Raw genomic sequence first — 18660 nt, 5'->3', positions numbered from 1 at the left:
GAGCAACCCACAGTAGAGGTCTTGTAGGCAGAATTTTCTCTGTCTTCCGTCTCTGGAAGAGCCCACCTCCATTGCAGGGCAGACGAAGAATGGTCATGGCCATGAGAACTCTTAGGAAGCGGGGGCCAGGCTTTCTCCAAACTCTGGAGCCTGAATAATCAAGGATGACTCCTGACTCCCTCCGAGAAGATCCATCTGAGAATCTGGGCTATATTCAGAGAAGTAATGCCAAGCAGCCTTGTACGTGGGTCCGGAGGCCTCACTCTGCTTGCCCCTCACTGGTCCGTGTCGAGATCCGGCTTGTCCTCTCTGCCATATGCACCAAGGACCTTCTCTCAAGCCCGCTCGCCGCGTCTCTGCGCACTCCCCAGGGTCGTTCTGGACGTGTGCACAGCGGTCCTTAAACTGTGAAACTGCGGGTCAGTGCCAGCCTAGGAGGCGCAGTGGACACGGGGAGGGGTCCTGAGTTTCTCCAGCCCTCCTTGCCTTGGAGGGGCACGCTCGGACGAAAGGTCTTGGCTGGAAGGGGGTTGTGCCTGTCGGGCATGGACTGGGGTAGCTCAAGGGGCACTCCAAACCCGGCGGCCGGCGTAGTGCTTCACGCCCCCTACCCATTCGGCGAGAGAACAGGGAGAAGAGCCCCTAGGCGGCTCTTCCAGACAGGCGGCGGCCTCTGCCGGACACACCCGCGCCGGTCCTCTACCCACCGCGCCCCGGTCCAGCTGCGCTCGCCGCCCCGCGCGCCTTTGCTCGCCCCGCGCCCGCCCGGGGAAGGCCACAGCATCGCGGGTCCTCTGCCCACCGCGCCCCCTGCCCGGTGCCAGGCCGTGCGTGCCCGGCGCCGCCCCGGGGAGGCCGACGGGCGCGGCCGGCCGGGGGCGCGCAGACCCCACGCCCGGCGGAGCAGGCCCTGGGATCCGGACGGCGGCCCGGGCGGGGCGCGCGCGGAGCGGGGCGGGGCCGAGCGCGCCGGCCGGGCTGGGCCGGGGGTGTCGGATGTCACCCCCCGCGCACACCTCGGCCGGGGGGCGGGGAGCGAACCACTGAGATGCGCAGGCCTCCTCGGTCCTAGAGCGGAGCAGGAAGTGTCCCAGGGGAGGGAGCCGGAGGGCTCGGCCTTTCCTTTCGGCGGCGGCGGGGCCTGAGCTGCCGCCCGCGGGACCCGCCGCGGCGCCGAGAGGGCCGGTCGCGGCCAGTGCCCGCGCAGAGCCGGCGCCCGCAGCGCGCGGGGGGGCCGAGGCCGCGCGATCGTCCTCGGGCGGCTCCGTGGAGCCTGGGTACCCGCAGGCTGCGTCCGGGATGGCCGGGGAGCGGGCCGGGCCCGTGCACTGAGCCCGCCTGGACTAGGACACCGGAGCCCGGCGAGGACGCGCTCGGCCGCGGGGCCCCGGCTGGAGGTGAGGAGCCGGAGGCGCGTACGAGCGGGAGCCTCCCCTTCCCGGCCCCGAACCCCGCGCCTGGCTTCCTGCGGCGGCGGCTCGGGCTCCGGCTCCGGCTCCGCCCGCTCCCGGACTCGCCGCGAGCCGGCCCCGCCCCGCGGAACCCTCCCCACCGACGTCGCTTCATTCATCAGGCATCCGCGCCGCAGCCTCCTACGCGCCAGGTGCCGGCGCGGCCGCGGGAACGCCGCGTCTCTGGTCCAGAGGCTCGGAGCGCAGCGCTGGAGGCTGCGGGTGGGGCGGAGGGAGTCCCGCAGAGGGGCAGACCTGAGTAGTCAGGGGCCCAGCAGGTGGGTGGTGTGTGGCCGGAGGGGAGCAGGCGAGGGGAGCGGGTAGGGTCCAGGTGGAATTCCTACCGAGGGAGCAGCGGTTGAATGGAATCCGGGGGTGGGGAGAGCTGTCATGGGTTCCAGCCAAATTCTGTGGTCATGGGCGCGTCTGTATTTTTACTTGGTAAACCAAGAAGGCCGGAGATGGGTTTCTTGGTGCACTCAGTTGATGTTGCTTTTCTGGCTTCACTTGTCTTTCTGCAAAATGGGAGTGAGGCCTGTGCCCACTTTGAATGCCCTCAGGTGAGGGTGCTCCCAGCTGAGAGCCTCACCAGATTGGGGTGTGGAGGGCCAGCCTCATGCCTGGGAACACAGAGACCCAGGCAGAGGAGGGAGCCCTGTGGATCAGTGAACCCTGTCGGGCCCAGTGGCCACTGCCCCGTTTCCACCCTGTGTGTGCCAGCTGGTGGTGTGCTCAGCAGTCTGGGAGGTGTAGGGAGCACTCACCCTCCTGGGGATGTGAGGACCCGAGGGGTCCAAGGGTTCCATGAGGGATTAGGGCCATGCTCTGAGAGTCCCCCTCTTCCATCCTGACCGTGGAAGGTGTGGAGGAAGGGTGCACATGGACTGAGTAGGGTTTGAAGAGGACTAAGGTAAAGAACCGATGGAGGCAAGGTTGAAGGTCAGGGCGTCTTCAGGTACGTGTTCAGGTGCATGTCCCACTGAGCTGTCTGTCCACTGAGCAGGTCTGTCTTGGAAGTGGCAGTGGCTTCTCTTCTGACATTTCCCTTCTCTGCCCGGGCCCCTTCTTATCTTTGCTTCATGCCCACCTCCCAGCGTAGGCCACTGGCAAGGCTGATTCTGGCTCTTGAGGTCCGTCCAGTGTCAGCAGTGGTGGTCAGCGCTCCACCACCTGCAGAATGTGCTTTCCATCCCTGGATGTGCTTCAAATGCTCTTCCCCTGCCTGTCTCTCCTTGTTTTTCCAGCTCATTTTGTGAAGGTCTCCAGAGCAAGGACGCGACTCCAGCTCCTAAGCTTCAAGACAGTGGCCTTCTTGGCACACCATCCATCTCAAGTCCTCTCCAGGAGGACCTGACCACCAAAGGTACCCGAGAGGCCTCATTACATCCCATCCCCACACGTAGCCCCTTGGTCTGGGATGCTGGGAAGACCAGTTCCTGCTGCATTGTACTTCTTTCCTCAGATTTCTTGGCTTGTCATCGCCTGTTTAAGGGGAAAGCACATGTACCAATACTGATGGGAGACGTTACCTTTATTTCTGTCCCCATACATGAGGACCAGCCATGCTGACACTCCTTGGGCTTCTCTGAAGGGCTGGTCTTTGTGGGCTTTGTCAGTTTCCCATCATTACCCCCAGAAACAATCGCAGGAGACCAAAGCATTAAAGCCAGTGATTTCTGTTTGGAAATAGGGTCGTCTTCTGCCGCTGACCCCCATCAAATCCCATCATGCCCACAGCCCTGTGCCCCAGAGTCTTGGCTCCAAAGGAGAGTGAGGAGCCCAGGAAAATGAAGAGCCCTCCTGGAGAGAACCCAGGCCCCCAGGGGGAGCTTCCCAGCCCTGAGTCCTCCCGCCGCCTCTTCCGCCGCTTCCGCTACCAGGAGGCTGCGGGCCCCCGAGAAGCCCTGCACCGCCTCTGGGACCTGTGCAGGGGCTGGCTGCGGCTTGAGAGGCACACCAAAGAGCAGATCCTGGAGCTGCTGGTGCTGGAGCAGTTCCTGGCCATCCTGCCTCGGGAGATCCAGAGCTGGGTGCGGGCACAGGAACCCGAGAGTGGCGAGCAGGCTGTGGCTGCTGTGGAGGCCCTGGAGCGGGAGCCAGGAAGACCCTGGCAGTGGGTGAGTAGGGCCCGGGAGGGAGAGCTCAGCCCTGTGCTCAGGCTTTTGCTGGGGTCCTGCACCTCTGGGCCACGTACTAGAGCCATGTACTTCGGTTGACCCAGAATACCGTTTGGTTCCCTAGGAAAGCAAGTTTTACCCTCCAAAGTTCCAAATGTAGGCACACTTGTCCTGTGTGGTCTTGTCAAAACCCAGGGTGAGCCTTGGTGGTCAGCTATGGGGTCAAGGTCAGCAGCACAGGGGACAGGGTCTCCCCATCTCCTGCACAGCCCACAAGGCTGACCCTGGCCAGGGTCCTCTCTACCTGGCTCTGAAAAGTTCTCTCTGGCACTGCAGCTCAAGCACTGTGAAGACCCCGTGGTGATTGATGATGGGGATGGCCCTCCAGACCAGGAGCAGGAACGGCTGCCCATAGAACCCCAGAGTGACCTTGCAAAGAGTCAGGATGGCCTGCCCGTGGCCCCAACTCAGGGCCTGGGCATCCTAAGCAGACTGCCAAGCCAGCTCAGTGAGGACCCAGGTACGCAGCCCATGGAGTGTGGAAGGGGTGAGCTGAGGTGGGCAACCCTGTCCTGTGTGCTTGGGTTTGTTAAGGGGATGGTTCTTCACACTCGCAGCTTGCTTCTGTCTCTGAGGAGCCATGACCGTTGTCAAGGTCTGTGTCCTTCCGGAGAACCCCTGACTCAATCTCAGAAGGACGTCTGCTAGGTCCTCCCAGGGGGACCCCTTCTGTGGGTCATACCGTCAAGGTCAAGCTGTCTGTCTCTGAACCTGCGCTTCTGCGGTTTCGTCACTGCAGGCGACCAGGAACTGCTGTGGCTCGCACTGCACTCAGCGCCACCACGGCATCTTTTACTTAGGTATTGAATTGAACCAGGGGAGTGCTCTACCTGAGCTACGCCCCAGCCAGCATGCTGAGGCTGGCCTCGGCTTGAGCCCCCTGCCTGACTCCTGAGAGGCTGGGACTAAGCTGTACCACGGTGCCCGGCTGGCCATGTGTTCTTAGCTCTCGTAACTACTCTTTCCTTGACAAAGCAGCTCCTGTTCCACGACCCTTGCCAAAACCCAGGGTGCTCAGTTTTCTTTTTTCTTGTACAGACCATGTGTGTGTGTTTTGGGTTTTTTTTTTTTTTTTTTTGGTACCAGGGACTGAACCCATGGATGCTTAACCACTGAGCCATATCACCAGCCCCTTTTATTTTTTATTTTGAAGCAGGATCTCGCTAAGTTGCTAAGGGCCTCGCTGAATTGCTCAGACTGGCTTTGAACTTGCCATCCTCTGCCAGGGATTGCAGGTGTGCTCCACCGTGCCCTGCTAGAACAGCATATTTGCATATAACTTAGCCATGTCCTCCAGCACTTTAAGTCATTTCTGGGTTATTTATAATGTCTAATACAATGCACATGCTGTGTAAATTATGGTAATAATGTATGGTTTAGAGAATAATGGCAAGAAAAAATGTCCTCATCTGTTCAGGACAGATGTGCTTTTGTTGTGTCCATCAGCCCATCACCACCACCGGACATTCAGTCCACAGCTGGTCGTGGGGCCCATGACCACGGAGCTGTGGCAGCTTTGAGTTGGAGGCCGCTGGTGTGTGGGTGTTTCAGGGTGGACTGGCCTGTTGCTCTGTGGTACAGTGGAAAGGGAGTCTGGAAGCCAGCAGTGCACTCGCACTTGTGTGGACGTGGCATTATAATAAGTGGCGTTGTAATGAACGTCTCAAATAAAAAACAACCAACATGTCTATTGATTTTTCCACTGAGTTATGCCCCCAGTTCCTAATTCCTGCTTTTAAATTGACAAAAAATGAACTTATGAGGGCTGGGGAGATAGCTCAGTTGGTAGAGTGCTTGCCTTGCAAGCACAAGGCCCTGGGTTCGATCCCCAGCACCACCAAAAAAAAAAAAAAAAAAAAAAAAAAAAATGAACTTATGGGGTATCGGGGGCACTTTGATACTTGTGAAATGACTAAGCTAATTAACATTGGCATGGCCTCATATACTTGCCTCTTCCCTGGTCAAAACACTTAGTAACTCCTCTCCCGGGCATTTGGGTGTGTGATACACTGTTACTAATAGAGTTCTCCTGGCTAACTGAAGCCTGCACCCTTTGACCCCACAGCCCCACCCCTCCTGCAGCCACCTGAGACCCTTTCCTGCCCTCTGCTTCTGTGAGTGGGACTCCTCAGGGCCTCTAAGCAAGGTACTGCATTTTTCTCCAGTGCCTGGCCTGTTTCTGTTGGGTGATATCCTCCAGCTCATCTGTCAGACTGACAGGAGTCACCTACATGAAGGCTGAACAGAAATCCCCTGTAGGGACCACACTTGCTGTGTTCGTCTTCTGTGGGTGGGCACCTGGGCTGGTTGAACGGTGCTGCGGTCCACCTGAGAGCCAGCATTTTTTGGTGGCACCTGCTACTTTCCCCTGGGCACACACAAGAGGGATCGCTGCCTGGGTCAGTGGTCATTTTTAAATTTTCAAGGGCCCATCACCCTGCCCTCCGCGTGGCCATCCTTGCTTAGCAGGGCTTTCTTACAGAGCTTGGCAGTTTACAGACTCATAAACACATTAGTTTATGTGACACCCGGGTCACACAGCAGTCCTCCTTGCCAGCAGCCTTGCGCGCGTGCTGTGTGTGTGTGTGTGTGTGTGTGTGCGCGCGCGCGCACGTGGGTCTGCACGCATGCATGAGCACTGCGTGCTATTGACCCCTCATCTTGGCCTCTGCAGTGGCTGTGATGCTGTCCGTCCTTATGATGCTGTGACTCCAAGGAGCTTTAGCCTTTATTTCCCGTATTTTAGAAACGGAACTGAGGTCCCTGGACCTGCAGAGGTCAGATAGCTGATTGTGGTGCTGAGTCGAACAGCCCCTGTTGTGTATCAGAAAGCAGAGTAACACCTGCATGTGGCTTGCAGAGTGCTTTTAACATGCACTGTCTTGAAATCCTCATTTTACAGGTGAGCGCAGAGACTGGGGTTTTATGGAAAAGCATCGTGAAGCAGCTTCCGTTGGCTATTCTCTTAGGGTTTTTTTTGCTTACCAAACCTGAGGCAGAGGAGTACCAGTGATCTCCAGAGCAGCAGTGCCTGACCTGGCCACCTTCAGAACACCCTGTCCCTGTCTCTTTCAGTTCCGCAGGACACCTCCCTTCTTCAGGAGGAGAGCATGAGGGACGCAGAGCAGGTGACCACCCTCCAGCTGCCCCCGGTAAGTGGTCTCTATAGGAGGAGAGTCCTATGTCCCTGTCTGTAGCCACACTTCAGGGCAGCTTCCCCAGGGCCCAGGCCAGCTCACTGTCTGCCACACAGGACCTTCAGCCCGAGCGCAGGAAATCCAGAACAGGCAGGGCTGGGCTTACAGAGCCCCATTCCTGCCAGACCCCCGCCGGCAGCACGGGGCAGACCCCATGGCAGGAAGTTTCAGTCCCAGGTCACTGGGCTTCCTGGTGAGGCCTGTCAATAGCTCCTAAAGCGCCACCCGCTGGGGACCTGCTGGAGCTGTGGGAACCCCGGGGAGCAAGCTAGGGCACACGCAAAGTACTAGACGCTTGCCTCGCAGAGGGGCCTCCTGTTGCCCACAGAGGGTTCTTGGTGTCTAGGAGGTCATCTCCTTTCAGGGTTCTGTGACCTCGGGGGTAGCCTTCCCGAGGCAGCTCCGATTGGGTTGTGTGTCCCCAGTTCCCGTCCTTGCTGAGTCCAGGGCCCCAGGGGAAAGATGCAGGTCTTCCGGTCATGACTGCGGAAGCGGAAGCCTTGCTTCCCACAGAGGAGGCCCTGAACTCGAGAGAACGGTGGGTGAGGCTCCCCGAGGAGATCTAGGCTCCCATCGGGTTTGCTGAGCTCCAACGGCCGGGCGGTCGGCGGGGCAGTGCGGGGACTAGCAGGCCCTGCCGGCCGAGGACACAGCACCTCCGGGCCTTGGCTTCCAGCCCCGACCTGTGAGATGCACTGGTGGCCCCGCGGATGGGCTGCGCCGCCAGCCGCGCCCACTGGGACGCCCTCTTCTCCTGTGGTTTCAGAATCGGGTCTCTCCATTTAAGGACATGATCTTGTGCTTCTCTGAAGAGGACTGGTCCCTTCTGGACCCCGCCCAGACGGGCTTCTACGGAGAGTTCATCATTGGGGAGGACTATGGGGTCTCCATGTCTCCGAGTAAGGCTTAACCCCCTCCCCACCGAGACCGCGAACTCTGGGGGTCTTGCTCCTTTGGGCCAGCCTCCTCCTGGGGGATCAGGCAGCAGGCCCGCATGGGGAACCCTGTGGTCCCTCCGGCTTCACCAGGCTGCCAGCGTGGTGACCCTGTAGACCGTTGTCCAGTTGTGGTCCTGCTCTGCCCCTGCAGCCCAGGCTCACCCTGCTGTCCACCCCCATGAGCCCCAAGTCTGCCTCTTCCCACGTTCTCCAGCCGTTCTGCCTGTTGGCCCCTCCGCCCACTCCCCAGGCGTTTCAGAGCGATGCCCCAGCCGCAGGCCCCCTTTAGCAGCACACCCCTGCCCCACCCCTGCTTGCTCTGGCCTACGCATAGCGGCAGTCCTGCGCGCAGTCCCAGCAGGCTCCCTCACCTCCTCTCCTCTGGGCCTGGCCTGGCGGTCTGCAAGAGCAGATGGCTGATGCAGGTTTATCCTGCCCTCTCCTGAGCAGACGACCCAGCAGCCCAGCCAGACCTCTCCCAAGGAGAGGAGAGCGGGCCTCGGGTTCCAGAGCTGCAGGACCTCCAGGGGAAAGAAGAGCCGCAGGTCTCCTACTTAGGTGAGTGACCACTCCAAAGTAGGTGAGCAGAGACCTGAAAGGTTCTTGCTGACCAGGGTGGGGCCCTCTCCCAGCTTCTTCACAACACTGATGTCCACTCGCCCAGACTCTGCTCGTCCTGCAAGTAGCTCCTGGTTTTGCTGATGATCCACAGCCGCTCGCAGGGGAGCAGATGTCCATAACAGGCCAGGTTGGCAGGGAGTTCCCTGGACAGGGCCTCGTGCACAGCACTTGTAGACACTTGCCCGTCCCATCCTGTACCGACGTCCTGCAGGGGCGTGTGAGGGCACCCAGGAGGGGAGGGGCGGGGGAGCTGGGGTTTTGCAGCACTGCCTGGGCAGCTGTTCTGTCAGGCTGGGCTTACCACCTCTGCCCCCGTGCTTTGAAGCGAGCCTTGCACAGAATCAGCAGCCTCCCGGGCCTCCTTGCCTGCGGGACCTAGCAATGGTACTGAGCCAGCCAGGCGGGCGTACCTACAACAGGCCCCAGTGCCCCCGGCGTGGGGGCTGCCGTCCAGCTCAGCCTCCGGCCATTCATGTGGCGTCTGGGGTCTGCAGGTCTGCTGTGGACCCAGCACAGGAGCTGGAAGTGACCTAAGTTACTCCTCCGGCCACAGAGATGAGCAGGCAGGACCAGGAGCCACGCCAGTTCCGTTCAGCTTCAGAACCGGCCGTGGCATCACCCCAGTGGCCACGTGGCCTGGCTCCAGGAGGATGGGAGCATGTGTCTGCCCAGGGCCGTCCCCCGCCCCGGGGCACAGTGCTGCAAATCGCCTGTTCTCTTTTCTTCTCTGGAAAGACTTTCCCAGCCTGCAGCCACTCCAGGTGGAAGAAAGAAGGAAGTGGGAGGAGCTGCAGGTGACCGAGTTCCAGACCTGCCAGCAGATGGCGCTGGCCCCAAGCAGCTGCCCAGGTGAGGCGGCCTGCCTGGGCCACGTGCGGGTGTTGGAATGTGTGTGTGCACTGTGTGTTGGTGGGCTGTGGATCCTAACTCTGGCCCCATCCGACCGCCAGCCGCGGCTCCGTGTCCCTTTGCTCGGGTCTCCTGCTGAGCGCTGACCCCAGGCCTCCCTCCTGCCTTCCCTGGTGCCCAGAACGCCGCCCAGGAGCAGTGCTGGCAGGCACGGAGTGAGCCCCCTCCCTGAAGGCGGGGGCTGTTCTGTCGTGACTGGCAGGTGTGGATGGTGCCACCCCTGCTGGCCAGCGCAGGTGTTATTAGCACCCAGCTCAGTGCAGGGCACGCACATGCAGGAAGGAGAGAGTGTACGGCACTGGGACGTGAGAGTGGAGGTCTTCATTTCCTGAGGTGCACATGCCTCTGCGTGCGGAGAGTGCCCCCGGGGGCCACTCGTGCACACGCAGACTCGGAGTACGGTCTTGACCCCTTCAGGCTTCCCCTGGCCACGCCCACCTCGAGGTCCTTACGTGCTGGTGGGAGGTGGACACGCGTCCTTGAACGAGAGTGTTTGGGCTGCTTTCCCCGACGGCGCTCTGGTGCCCAACCTGCTCTCCTGTGGCGAGAAACTGGAGGGCTCTCCCAGGAGGGGCGAGAGGATAGATTCAGAGTGGTCCTGTTTCCATTCTGGTGGGTCCTCCGACCCCCTTCCGACGTGCCTTTTCCTGCCTTCTGTGCCCCGGCGCTGGTGAGGTGCCCTCTGGTCCAGGGTCACACAGGACACTGAGTGAGAACCGCCTGGCCCGCCACTGAGGAGGAGTCTTACCTCCCACAGCCCTGGGATTTGAACCCAGGGCTGCTCTACTGCTCAGCTCTGTCCTATTTTGGGTCAGGGTCTCCCTTGGAACTTGGGCTTCTCCAGAGTCTCTGGGATCACAGACACGTGCCCCCTGCCCAGCGTCCTCTGAACCGCAGGCCTGACTCCTGCCGTCTTTCCTGGTTGCACTTCCCTCTGTCCTGCTGTGAGTTCATCTGGGCAAGTGATAATGACAGCACTGACTCTGGCTCTTGGTCTGGTCCAAGGTTGAGGGGTCGCAGGTGACCATGGTGGGATCGAGGAGTTCAGTACACACACAAGCCCTCAGAGCAACAGCTCTGCCCTGCCGTGTGCCTGCCACTGTGCTGGCAGCAGAGTCAGGGACCCGCACGCACACCACACATTCACACCACACATGCCTAACACCTAGTGCACACACGTTCATACGCCACCCAGCGCACACACACACACATACCACCCAGCACACACACACACACACTGATGCAGCACGCACAGCCACCCATCACACACACCGCCCATCATGCACACATGTACACACCACCCAGCACACATGCACCACCCACCCAGCACACATGCACAAACACCACCTGGCACACACGCGCACACCACACATGGACACCCAGCACACACATGCACTCCACATGTGGACACCTGGCATGCACCTGCGCTCACGCACACGCATACACACACGTTCATATCCCTCTCCCCTGGTGCTCTGCACACGCCGAGTCTCTGTCAGCTGCCTTCCCTGTTGCAGGGGTTTTCTGCCTCATGTGGGGGTCACCTTTTGGTCATTTCAGCTGGCTTCAGGCAGTGTCAACCCGTATGCACCATATTAATCTGCCACAACTTCCTTAATCAAGTCTCACTGTGACTGGCTTAAACAAAAAACTGATTTTCTCAGGATTCTAGAGTCAGGAGGCCCAGGACCATGGTGTGGGCTGTGGCTGGGCTTGGTTTCCCACTTGGGGCCGCTCCTGGCCTGTGGACAGCCACGTCTCCATGTCTTCTCCTTCAACAGTACCAGTCATATTGACCAGGCCACCAGTACAACCTCCTTTCAGCTTAAGCACCTCCTGGAAGACCTGGTCTCCCAACACGGTCATGCTCTGAGCTGGCAGGGTCAGGGTCTTGACAGAGTCAGCCCCTGACACCCCCCAGGCTCCTCCCAGCCATGCCCCTCTCCCATGCAGCATGCATTCTCCCCGAGCCAGGCAACCTCAGTCAGGCGGTCACGTGAGCCCAGGAGTTTGAGAGCAGCCAGGCTAATTCCCAAAACGAAACAGTTACATCTGCCCCCTGACAACACCCCAGTCTTGACCTACAGCATGGACTCCAACTCCAAAGTCTCATCTGTAAGCACACCTAAATCAGGCACGGAGGAGACCTGGGTAAGACTCATCCTGGGCCCGATTCCTCCACACCTGCGGAGCTGAAGCCAGGTATTTATGAGCCTCCAGAGCTCCCTGGCAGGGCAGGCAGGGATGCAGAGCCTCCTCCCAGCAGGGGAAAAAAGGAAGGGTGGTGGGTCCCAGGATCCAAGGAAGTCCAAGCCTAGCAGGGCAAACCCCAGTGGGTCTTTTTTATGTTCGAGATGGGGTCTCACCCTGTTGCCCAGGCTGACCTTGAACTCAAGGTCAAGAGACTCTTCTGCCTAAATCTTCTGAGTGGCTGGGACTACAGGCGTGTGACACCATGCATTTCCAGGCTGGAGGACAGTCTCTGGTTTAGTACTTTGTCCTCCATGCCCTGACCCAAGGAGAGGACAACCTCACTCACCCCTGGGGCCTTGGTGCAAGTACTGGGGAGGCTGACCTAAGGCTCTGGCCTGTGCGCAGGGCCCTTGGTGGCAGGAGTAGCACTATGACCGCTGATGTGTCCAGGGTCACTTCCTCCCCTGTTCACAACACTCGTTGCAGCGTGGTAGTGCACGGACCCAGTCTAGGCAGCCCTCGGCCCCACCGCCTCTCCTCCTCTCTGCTCTGTAGGCCAAGCTAGCAGTGTTTGCACTCCTAAGAAATTCTCAAAAACCTGCTGGCTTCCCGCACACTTCATGGGGGTCCAGGCAGCAGAGAAGAGGAGCTGAAGTGCTTCTTGCGTGGCTGGGACCACTAAGCCTGCGACACTCAAGTTCAGCTTCAGCCTTCTCCCTTAGACAGGTCCCCTCAGTGTGTGTGTATCAGGGCAAATAACGTGTGGCTAGGTTGTGTCCAGGAGCAAACCATGCTGTGTGACCAGCCTGCACAGTCCCTGGAGCATTTTAATGCTCAGCATGGGGTCAAGTGTTTATAGACAAGGGTCCTGTGTCATGTCGGGGTAGAGTCTTTCACTGTGCTTGGCTATAGGACATGGTGTATGTTGGCAAGAGAAAAGCGGGTTCAGGGTTCGGGGTTCGGGGTTTGGGGAGCATGGCAGGGAAGAGGGAGAAAGGGGAAAGAGTTGCCCAGAGTATTTTGTGTCCTTCGAGGCTACACCAGTGGCCCCACAGTGCAGTCAGGGCCTGGGGTTCATGGGCTCCCCTGAACCTTCCTGGGTAGGACTCAGGAGGGCTGGGGCGTAACCTGGCAGTGCCACTGACCCCACCTGGGTTTCCTGTAGCAGGAGGCGACCCACCCGCTGGCCTGGATGAGGAGGTGACCATCGAGATCGTCCTGTCCAGCTCTGGGGAGGAGGACATGCAGCATGGTCCGTACTGCACAGAGGAGGGACGGAGCTCCTCAGAAAAGCCCAGCAGCCTCCCCGCCTCTCGCCGTGACAGTGCCGAGGTGGGTGGCGAGGTGCAGACCTCCAAGAAGTCCTATGTGTGCCCAAACTGTGGGAAAATCTTCCGCTGGAGGGTCAACTTCATCCGGCATCTGCGGAGCCGCAGGGAGCAGGAGAAGCCGCACGAGTGCTCCGTGTGCGGGGAGCTTTTCAGTGACAGCGAGGACCTGGACGGGCACCTGGAGGCCCACGAGGCTCAGAAGCCCTACCGCTGTGGCGCCTGCGGGAAGAGCTTCCGGCTCAACTCGCACCTGCTGTCGCACCGGCGGATACACCTGCAGCCGGACAGACGGCCGCGCGTGCAGGAGGCTGGCGTGCCGGAGGCTCCGGGCGCGGATGCCCGCGCCCTGCTGGAGAAGAGCAAGGCCAAGCTGGGCGTCCAGTGCCGGGACTGCGGGAAGCTGTTCCAGCGGCACGACCAGCTGGTGCGGCACCGCAGCAGCATCCACCCCAAGGACGAGGGCCGGCCGTTCCAGTGCCGGTACTGCGTCAAGAGCTTCCGGCAGAACTACGACCTCCTCCGCCACGAGCGGCTGCACATGAAGCGGCGCTCCAAGCAGGCGCTGAACTCCTACTGAGCCCGCCGGGCTCTGCCTCCCCTTGGTACTAACGCGCCCTGCGCACCTGCCCTGTAGAGACCCCTCCTCCCGCCCCCTGCTCTCAGGTAGTGTCAGCATCTCCAGGTGCCAGGCCCTTCCTCCTCCCCGGACCACGAGCGGCCACCTCTCAGTTTCCGCTGTGCGTCCCGCCGTGACGGCTGCCTTAGGCACCCTCACCGGGATGCTCCAGGTCCTCAGGAAAACTGGGCTGTGCCTCTCAGTGACCCCTTGGTGGCACATGCCCTCCCCTCCTGCCCCAGCACAGAGAGGTTCCCGGGTGGCTGCACTTCCCATCCCACAGTGAGATAATGGGTGGGGAGGAAGGTGTAGACAGGGCCCAACGCTGACCGGTGACATGTCGTCCAAGCCAGCCCAGGTCCCTCCAGCCTCAGGAGCGCCCCCTTGGAGCCTGGAGTCAGTGGGCCCAGTCCATCATGGTTTCCATCCGCCCTGGAGGTTACTGAGTAGGCATGAGGAGCTCAGCAAAGCACATATTTTAAACATATTGCACACACACCCCAAAGTCTTTTCTTTGTACCTTGAAGGTCTTTGTTAATGTTCTTGGGATGGAAACGGAGATGTCATTTAAAAGGCACTTAAATTCTCCCCCACCTTGGCTCAGAATACGGAGAGCTCAGTTCCCCAGCATTTGTCCTGCCTGATTGAGCCAACTCCAGGACAGCCTCATACGAAGTGGGTGGCATTCTTCACGTGCATTAACTTAGACTACCAGTCATGGTGGTTTCCTAGGACTGCTGTAACAAAGTACCAAGCCCCGGGCGGCTTCCAACCAGGGAGATGTTTTCCATCAGCTTGGGAGCTGGGAGCCCAGGGTCCAGGCATCAGCAGGGTTGGTCCTTCTTGGGGACTGTGAGTGAGTCTGCTGCAGGCCTGTGTCCACTGGTGACTTGCTGGCAGCCATTTGTGTTCTTGGCTTGCAGGAGTGCCGGCCTGTCATTGCCCTCTTTGTGTGGTCTCCTCACCAGAGTGTCTTCCTCCTGTCTGAGGACACAGTCGTTGGGTTAGGGCCCACCCTACCTACCCCACTATAACCTCATCTGACTCCACAGGGACCATTTCCAAGTAAAGTCACATTCTGAGGTCATAGGGGGAAGGACTCCAGCATTGGAATTTTGAGGGGACACAGTTCAACCCCAAACTCCAGACACTCATGTGGTGCTGCTGTCCTCCCTAGTCCAGATGAGCCAGGACAGATTTGAGTGGCCTGTTTACCAGGGCACAGGAGGCAGGGCTGGACCAGCTGTGTCTTCTGGCTGGTGTCCTCTGGGGGAAGAGTCCTGTGGTTTGACATCTGGGGTTCTCAGTTGTCATGGCTGGCTGTTGGTAGTGCAACCTTGAGCAATCCAAAGCATGTCTTACTGTCCTGTAAGACCTCTGTGGGCAGGCGTGGTGGGAGGAGCAGGGGGCTGGGTGCAGCTGTGGCTGGGTGCAGCTGTGGCTGGCCGCAGGGCTGCGCCCAGGCTGGTATGTCCGCTCCTCTGCAGATTCAGCCTGGGTGAGCCAGAGCCAGGGGCTCCTGGTGCCTGGTGCTCCTTGCCACTCTTGTGGCTTTCACATCAAGACACCTACACCCCAAACCCAACAGGAGTCATGATTTTACAACAGATTTCTATTTCTGGGTGGATGCATCCATGTAAACCAGGAATAGTAAATGCAATAAGACATTTGGTCATACCTTGAACAAGAAATAAACTGTCAAGGGTCCTCGTTTCTAAATAGTTTGTTTCTTGCATTGACATGCCTAGCATCTTTAAGGCCAAGGGTCAGGAGAATAGCAGGTTCTCTGCACATTTACCCCACACGGTTTCATCAGGCCCTGCTGCCCCAAGGAGGGCACTGCCCCATCTTCAGACTTTGTCTGGAAGGGGAGCAATGCCCAACTTACTGGTGTGCTTATGTACAAAATCAGATCATGAATAAGAAGGACTGCGGAACTGGAACCCACCAAGAGGCTCCTGCATCCACACCACATGTTGTCAGGGAGCCCCTGTTGCTGATCCACAGCCCACCAAGGCAACTCAATCCCTGGAGGATCATGCTGCCTGAGGGTTCAGAAACCCTCCTGGGTGGTGTAGCTCAAGTCCCAGGTTGAGCCCTGGCCAGAGATGCAAGTGGGGTCTCCTTCTCTGAGGAAGTGTCCACCAGTCCTCCAAGCCAACAGGCCCTGCCCTGGGAGTGGGGGCAGGGGGACTTGGGTCAGGTGCCTCTCCGTCACCCTTTTGGTTCCTGGTACTTGTGGCCTCTGAGAGCAGCCGGCCCACTTGGTGCCTTCTCTCCCTCCCATCTCTTCATGGGGGCCGGGCCCGCAGGTGAGCCACACCTCCACCTCGCCGTGGTTAAGACCCCACATCTGAGAAGCACCTTTCCTCCATGTTCCTGCAGTCCCTTGGCATCATGGAGACAGATGCACAGGTGCATAATAAAGCTCACTGAATCAGTATTTGTGTCGGGCTTTTCATTACAAAAGGAACCCTGACGCACAGCTGCACAGCCAGGAGTGGTGGATGCCAGGTGTTGGTGAGGCTTTCAGGCCGCACTGGCCCCTTGGGAGGGTCAGATCTGGTCCCCAGGGGGCGAGGAGGTTGCCATCCTGGCCCCTGCATGCTCCCAGTGCGCTTCTTGCTCCCAGCTCTTGCCCCGCTGGGCAGAACAGTGGCCCAGTGGTGGGAGGAGCCCATCCCTGGCCTAAGCTGTTCTGGAACCTGAGTCCTAGGCAGAGGCCTGACTCTGGGATCCCAGGGTCAGGTCAGTCCCTCACCCCAAAGCTGAACGGGAAGGTCGTGAAGAAAAGCAGGAAAGGAACTTGGATCAGTGCAGCTACAGTGGGAAGACGGACCCATGTCCTCCGCCCTGTCTGCAGCTGCTGAGGAGGACTGTGAGACCCTACAGAAGGCAAAGGAGGACGAGGACCGGTTGCACCCTGCAGGGGGTTTTGCACAGCTCCAAGGCAGGTGATGTTGGTCAGGTGTGCCCAGCCCACTGTCTCAGGATTGGTCAGGCAGGGCCTTGGCTCAGAACTGAGAACTGGCTGACCTCCAGAGGGGCAGTCTCTCCCCAGCCTAAAAGGGTTAAGATGCCAAAATGTAATGTACACAAAATTGGGAAATAAACAATACACCTGCCCTGAAATGCTGCCAGTCAGGAAAGGCACACCCAAGGCTAAGGGTAGAGCTCCATGGTAGAACAGGGACCTGACCTGCTGAGGTCTGATCTTCAGCACCACTCACCCAAGAGTTGGGTGCACGCCTGCAATCCCACGAGACAGGAGGCCGAGGCAGGAGATGCAAGTTCAAGGCCAGCCTGGGCAACTTGGACATTTGCCATGGCCTCACAATTTTTTTTTAATTTTTAAAACGACTAGGGATGTAGGGATGTGTGTGACTCAAAGGTACACGTCCCTAGGTTCAATTCCCAGTACCAAAAAAAGATGGCGCAGTGGCCAGGGAGATGAGAGGAAAGACACATCTAGCAGTAGCTAGGGCAAATCCACCCCTCCAGAACCCTGCGGAACCCTGAGGAAGACGGGGCCTGACACCAGCCAAGCACTTCTAAGTGTCCTCGTGTGTGTGGGCACCAGATGAGCATCTGCAATGGAACGATTAAATTTGTGCAGATCACAGCAGCGCTGAACCTCAGTTGCATTGTCAACACCCACCTGTCTGGTTGAAGGGTATCAGCTGGGAGACTGGGCCACCTTTTTCATTTTGGTCACCAAGACGTATACAGAATGGCTGAACGGATGTCAGAATGACAGTCTGTGTACATGATCTGAAACTCTCTAAAACCTCTTCCTCCTCCTCCTCCTCCTCCTCCTCCTCCTCCTCCTCCTCCTCCTCCTCCTCCTCCTCCTCTTCTTCTTCTGCAGTGCTGGGGATGAAACCCAGGGCCTCATGCACACTAGGCAAGTGCTCTGCCACTGAACTATGTCCCCAGCTTCACAATCTGAAATGTTTTCTGTCAATTTTCTCTAACCTTCAGCGCCCAGGAGCCAGAAGTCCAACCACATGTGCACTCAATCTATAGAAGTAAAACCCCATGGTTCAGTGAAGACAGCCCAGACAGAAGCAGCAGAGGCCCAGCATCCTCAGGTTGGACTCTGTCCCCAGGGAGCTCCTGCTGCCCTTGGTCGGTCCTAGGAGGAAGCATGAGGCAGTGCAGTCTTGGTCACAGAGGATGCAACTGTCACATTGGGAGGATGCATACAGACAGGTATCCCATGTGCTGCTCTGGACACTACCGCCGACCACTGAGGGCTCGGGCCCACTATATTTGGTTGCATCATCCAGCGTAACGTCTGCAACAAATTTCAATGTGTTGCAAAAAGCCACACTCCACCACTGTGCCCCCAAGAGAATGAACTCCCATCTGAACAGGTGTGTGGAGAGCACCTGGCCCAAAGGAGAGGAACACTGGCCCCTGCCCTGACACCAGCCCACGTCTGAGCAGCCCGAGCTGGGGTCTGATTCACAGGGCAAGGCCAGCGTCCTCCATGAGACTCCCCGTGAGCTGCACGTCTCAGAGACGCCTCTTCCTGTCAGCTTCCCTCTGCTGCAAGAAACATCCGAGACACAACTGCTGCAAAAAACCGGGAAGGTTTATTTTGGCTCACAGTTTGAGAAGGTCCAGCCGCAGTTGCTCGGCCCTGTGGCCATGGGACCCTGTGGAGCAGGATCTTGTGGCAGAGGGCGTGTGGTGGAGGCAGCAGGTCACCTGGAGGTGAGCAGGAGGGACTGCAGGCCCATGGTCCTTCCAGGGCACACCCCAGGGACCCACCTCCCATAGGCCCCACCTCTTCAAGCCCCCTTCTGTAGCGCTGTGCTGAGGACCACGCCCGTACACTGGGTCTTTGGGGACCCGGAAGGTCCCAAGCAGAGCACTGGCCATCTATAACTCCCCTGTCAGGTTGGCTTCTTCGCTAGGGAGACTCCCCGAGCTCCGCATTCTGCGGGTAGAACCGAGGGCTGTTGAGGTGTTATTGTGGTGGCCGCAATCTAGAAAGTCAGTCCCAGAGCGGGCAGGCGGGAGGGCTGGCTGCAGGCTCCGTGCTCCTGCCCACGGAGTCCGGCACCCGCCCCCCATCCTCGCTTCCCAGTCAGGGAGCTTCCTGCAGCTCCAGTCCCCGGGCTGCAGTGGGGGTCACTGCTCAGGCAGGAACGACAGGAACAAGGCCACAGGGCTTGAACTCCAGCTCTAGCCCAGACCTTCCCAGAGTGCGTCTGCCCAG

General features: G+C 59.1%; 1 protein-coding gene across 6 annotated transcripts; it reads left to right on the top strand.

Annotated features, from left to right (window-relative positions):
• The first annotated feature begins 1259 nt into the window (after positions 1-1259).
• ZNF496 (zinc finger protein 496) lies at positions 1260-15876 on the top strand. 6 transcript variants are annotated; one of them, XM_079145320.1, is made up of 9 exons: positions 1260-1397; positions 2696-2814; positions 3142-3568; positions 3905-4088; positions 6704-6780; positions 7592-7724; positions 8214-8321; positions 9120-9233; positions 12652-15876. In XM_079145320.1, the coding sequence occupies exons 3-9, from the start codon at positions 3179-3181 to the stop codon at positions 13392-13394; spliced, it is 1749 nt and encodes a 582-aa protein (XP_079001446.1). In that variant the 5' UTR covers positions 1260-1397; positions 2696-2814; positions 3142-3178; the 3' UTR covers positions 13395-15876. The 6 variants fall into 6 exon arrangements, with proteins under 6 accessions (XP_079001446.1, XP_079001448.1, XP_079001447.1 ...); XM_079145322.1 differs by having other exon boundaries at positions 1380-1397; positions 3189-3568; XM_079145321.1 differs by lacking the exon at positions 1260-1397 and adding an exon at positions 1594-1729.
• The last annotated feature ends 2784 nt before the right edge of the window (positions 15877-18660 follow it).

The sequence above is a fragment of the Sciurus vulgaris genome, assembly GCF_902686455.1.
Source record: "Sciurus vulgaris genome assembly, chromosome: 6".
In the NCBI taxonomy this organism is placed as follows: Eukaryota; Metazoa; Chordata; class Mammalia; order Rodentia; family Sciuridae; genus Sciurus; species Sciurus vulgaris.
The sequence above is the reverse complement of the archived record's forward strand: the minus strand, read 5'-3'. Positions and strand labels throughout refer to the sequence as shown.

Bases quoted from the DNA above. Each gene is read 5' to 3' on its own strand.
- ZNF496 (XM_079145320.1), top strand. From the start codon at position 3,179: ATGCCCACAGCCCTGTGCCCCAGAGTCTTGGCTCCAAAGGAGAGTGAG. The intron at 3,569-3,904 runs GTGAGTAGGGCC...CTGGCACTGCAG, and splicing joins CAGGAAGACCCTGGCAGTGG to CTCAAGCACTGTGAAGACCC. The intron at 9,234-12,651 runs GTGAGGCGGCCT...GGTTTCCTGTAG, and splicing joins GGCCCCAAGCAGCTGCCCAG to CAGGAGGCGACCCACCCGCT.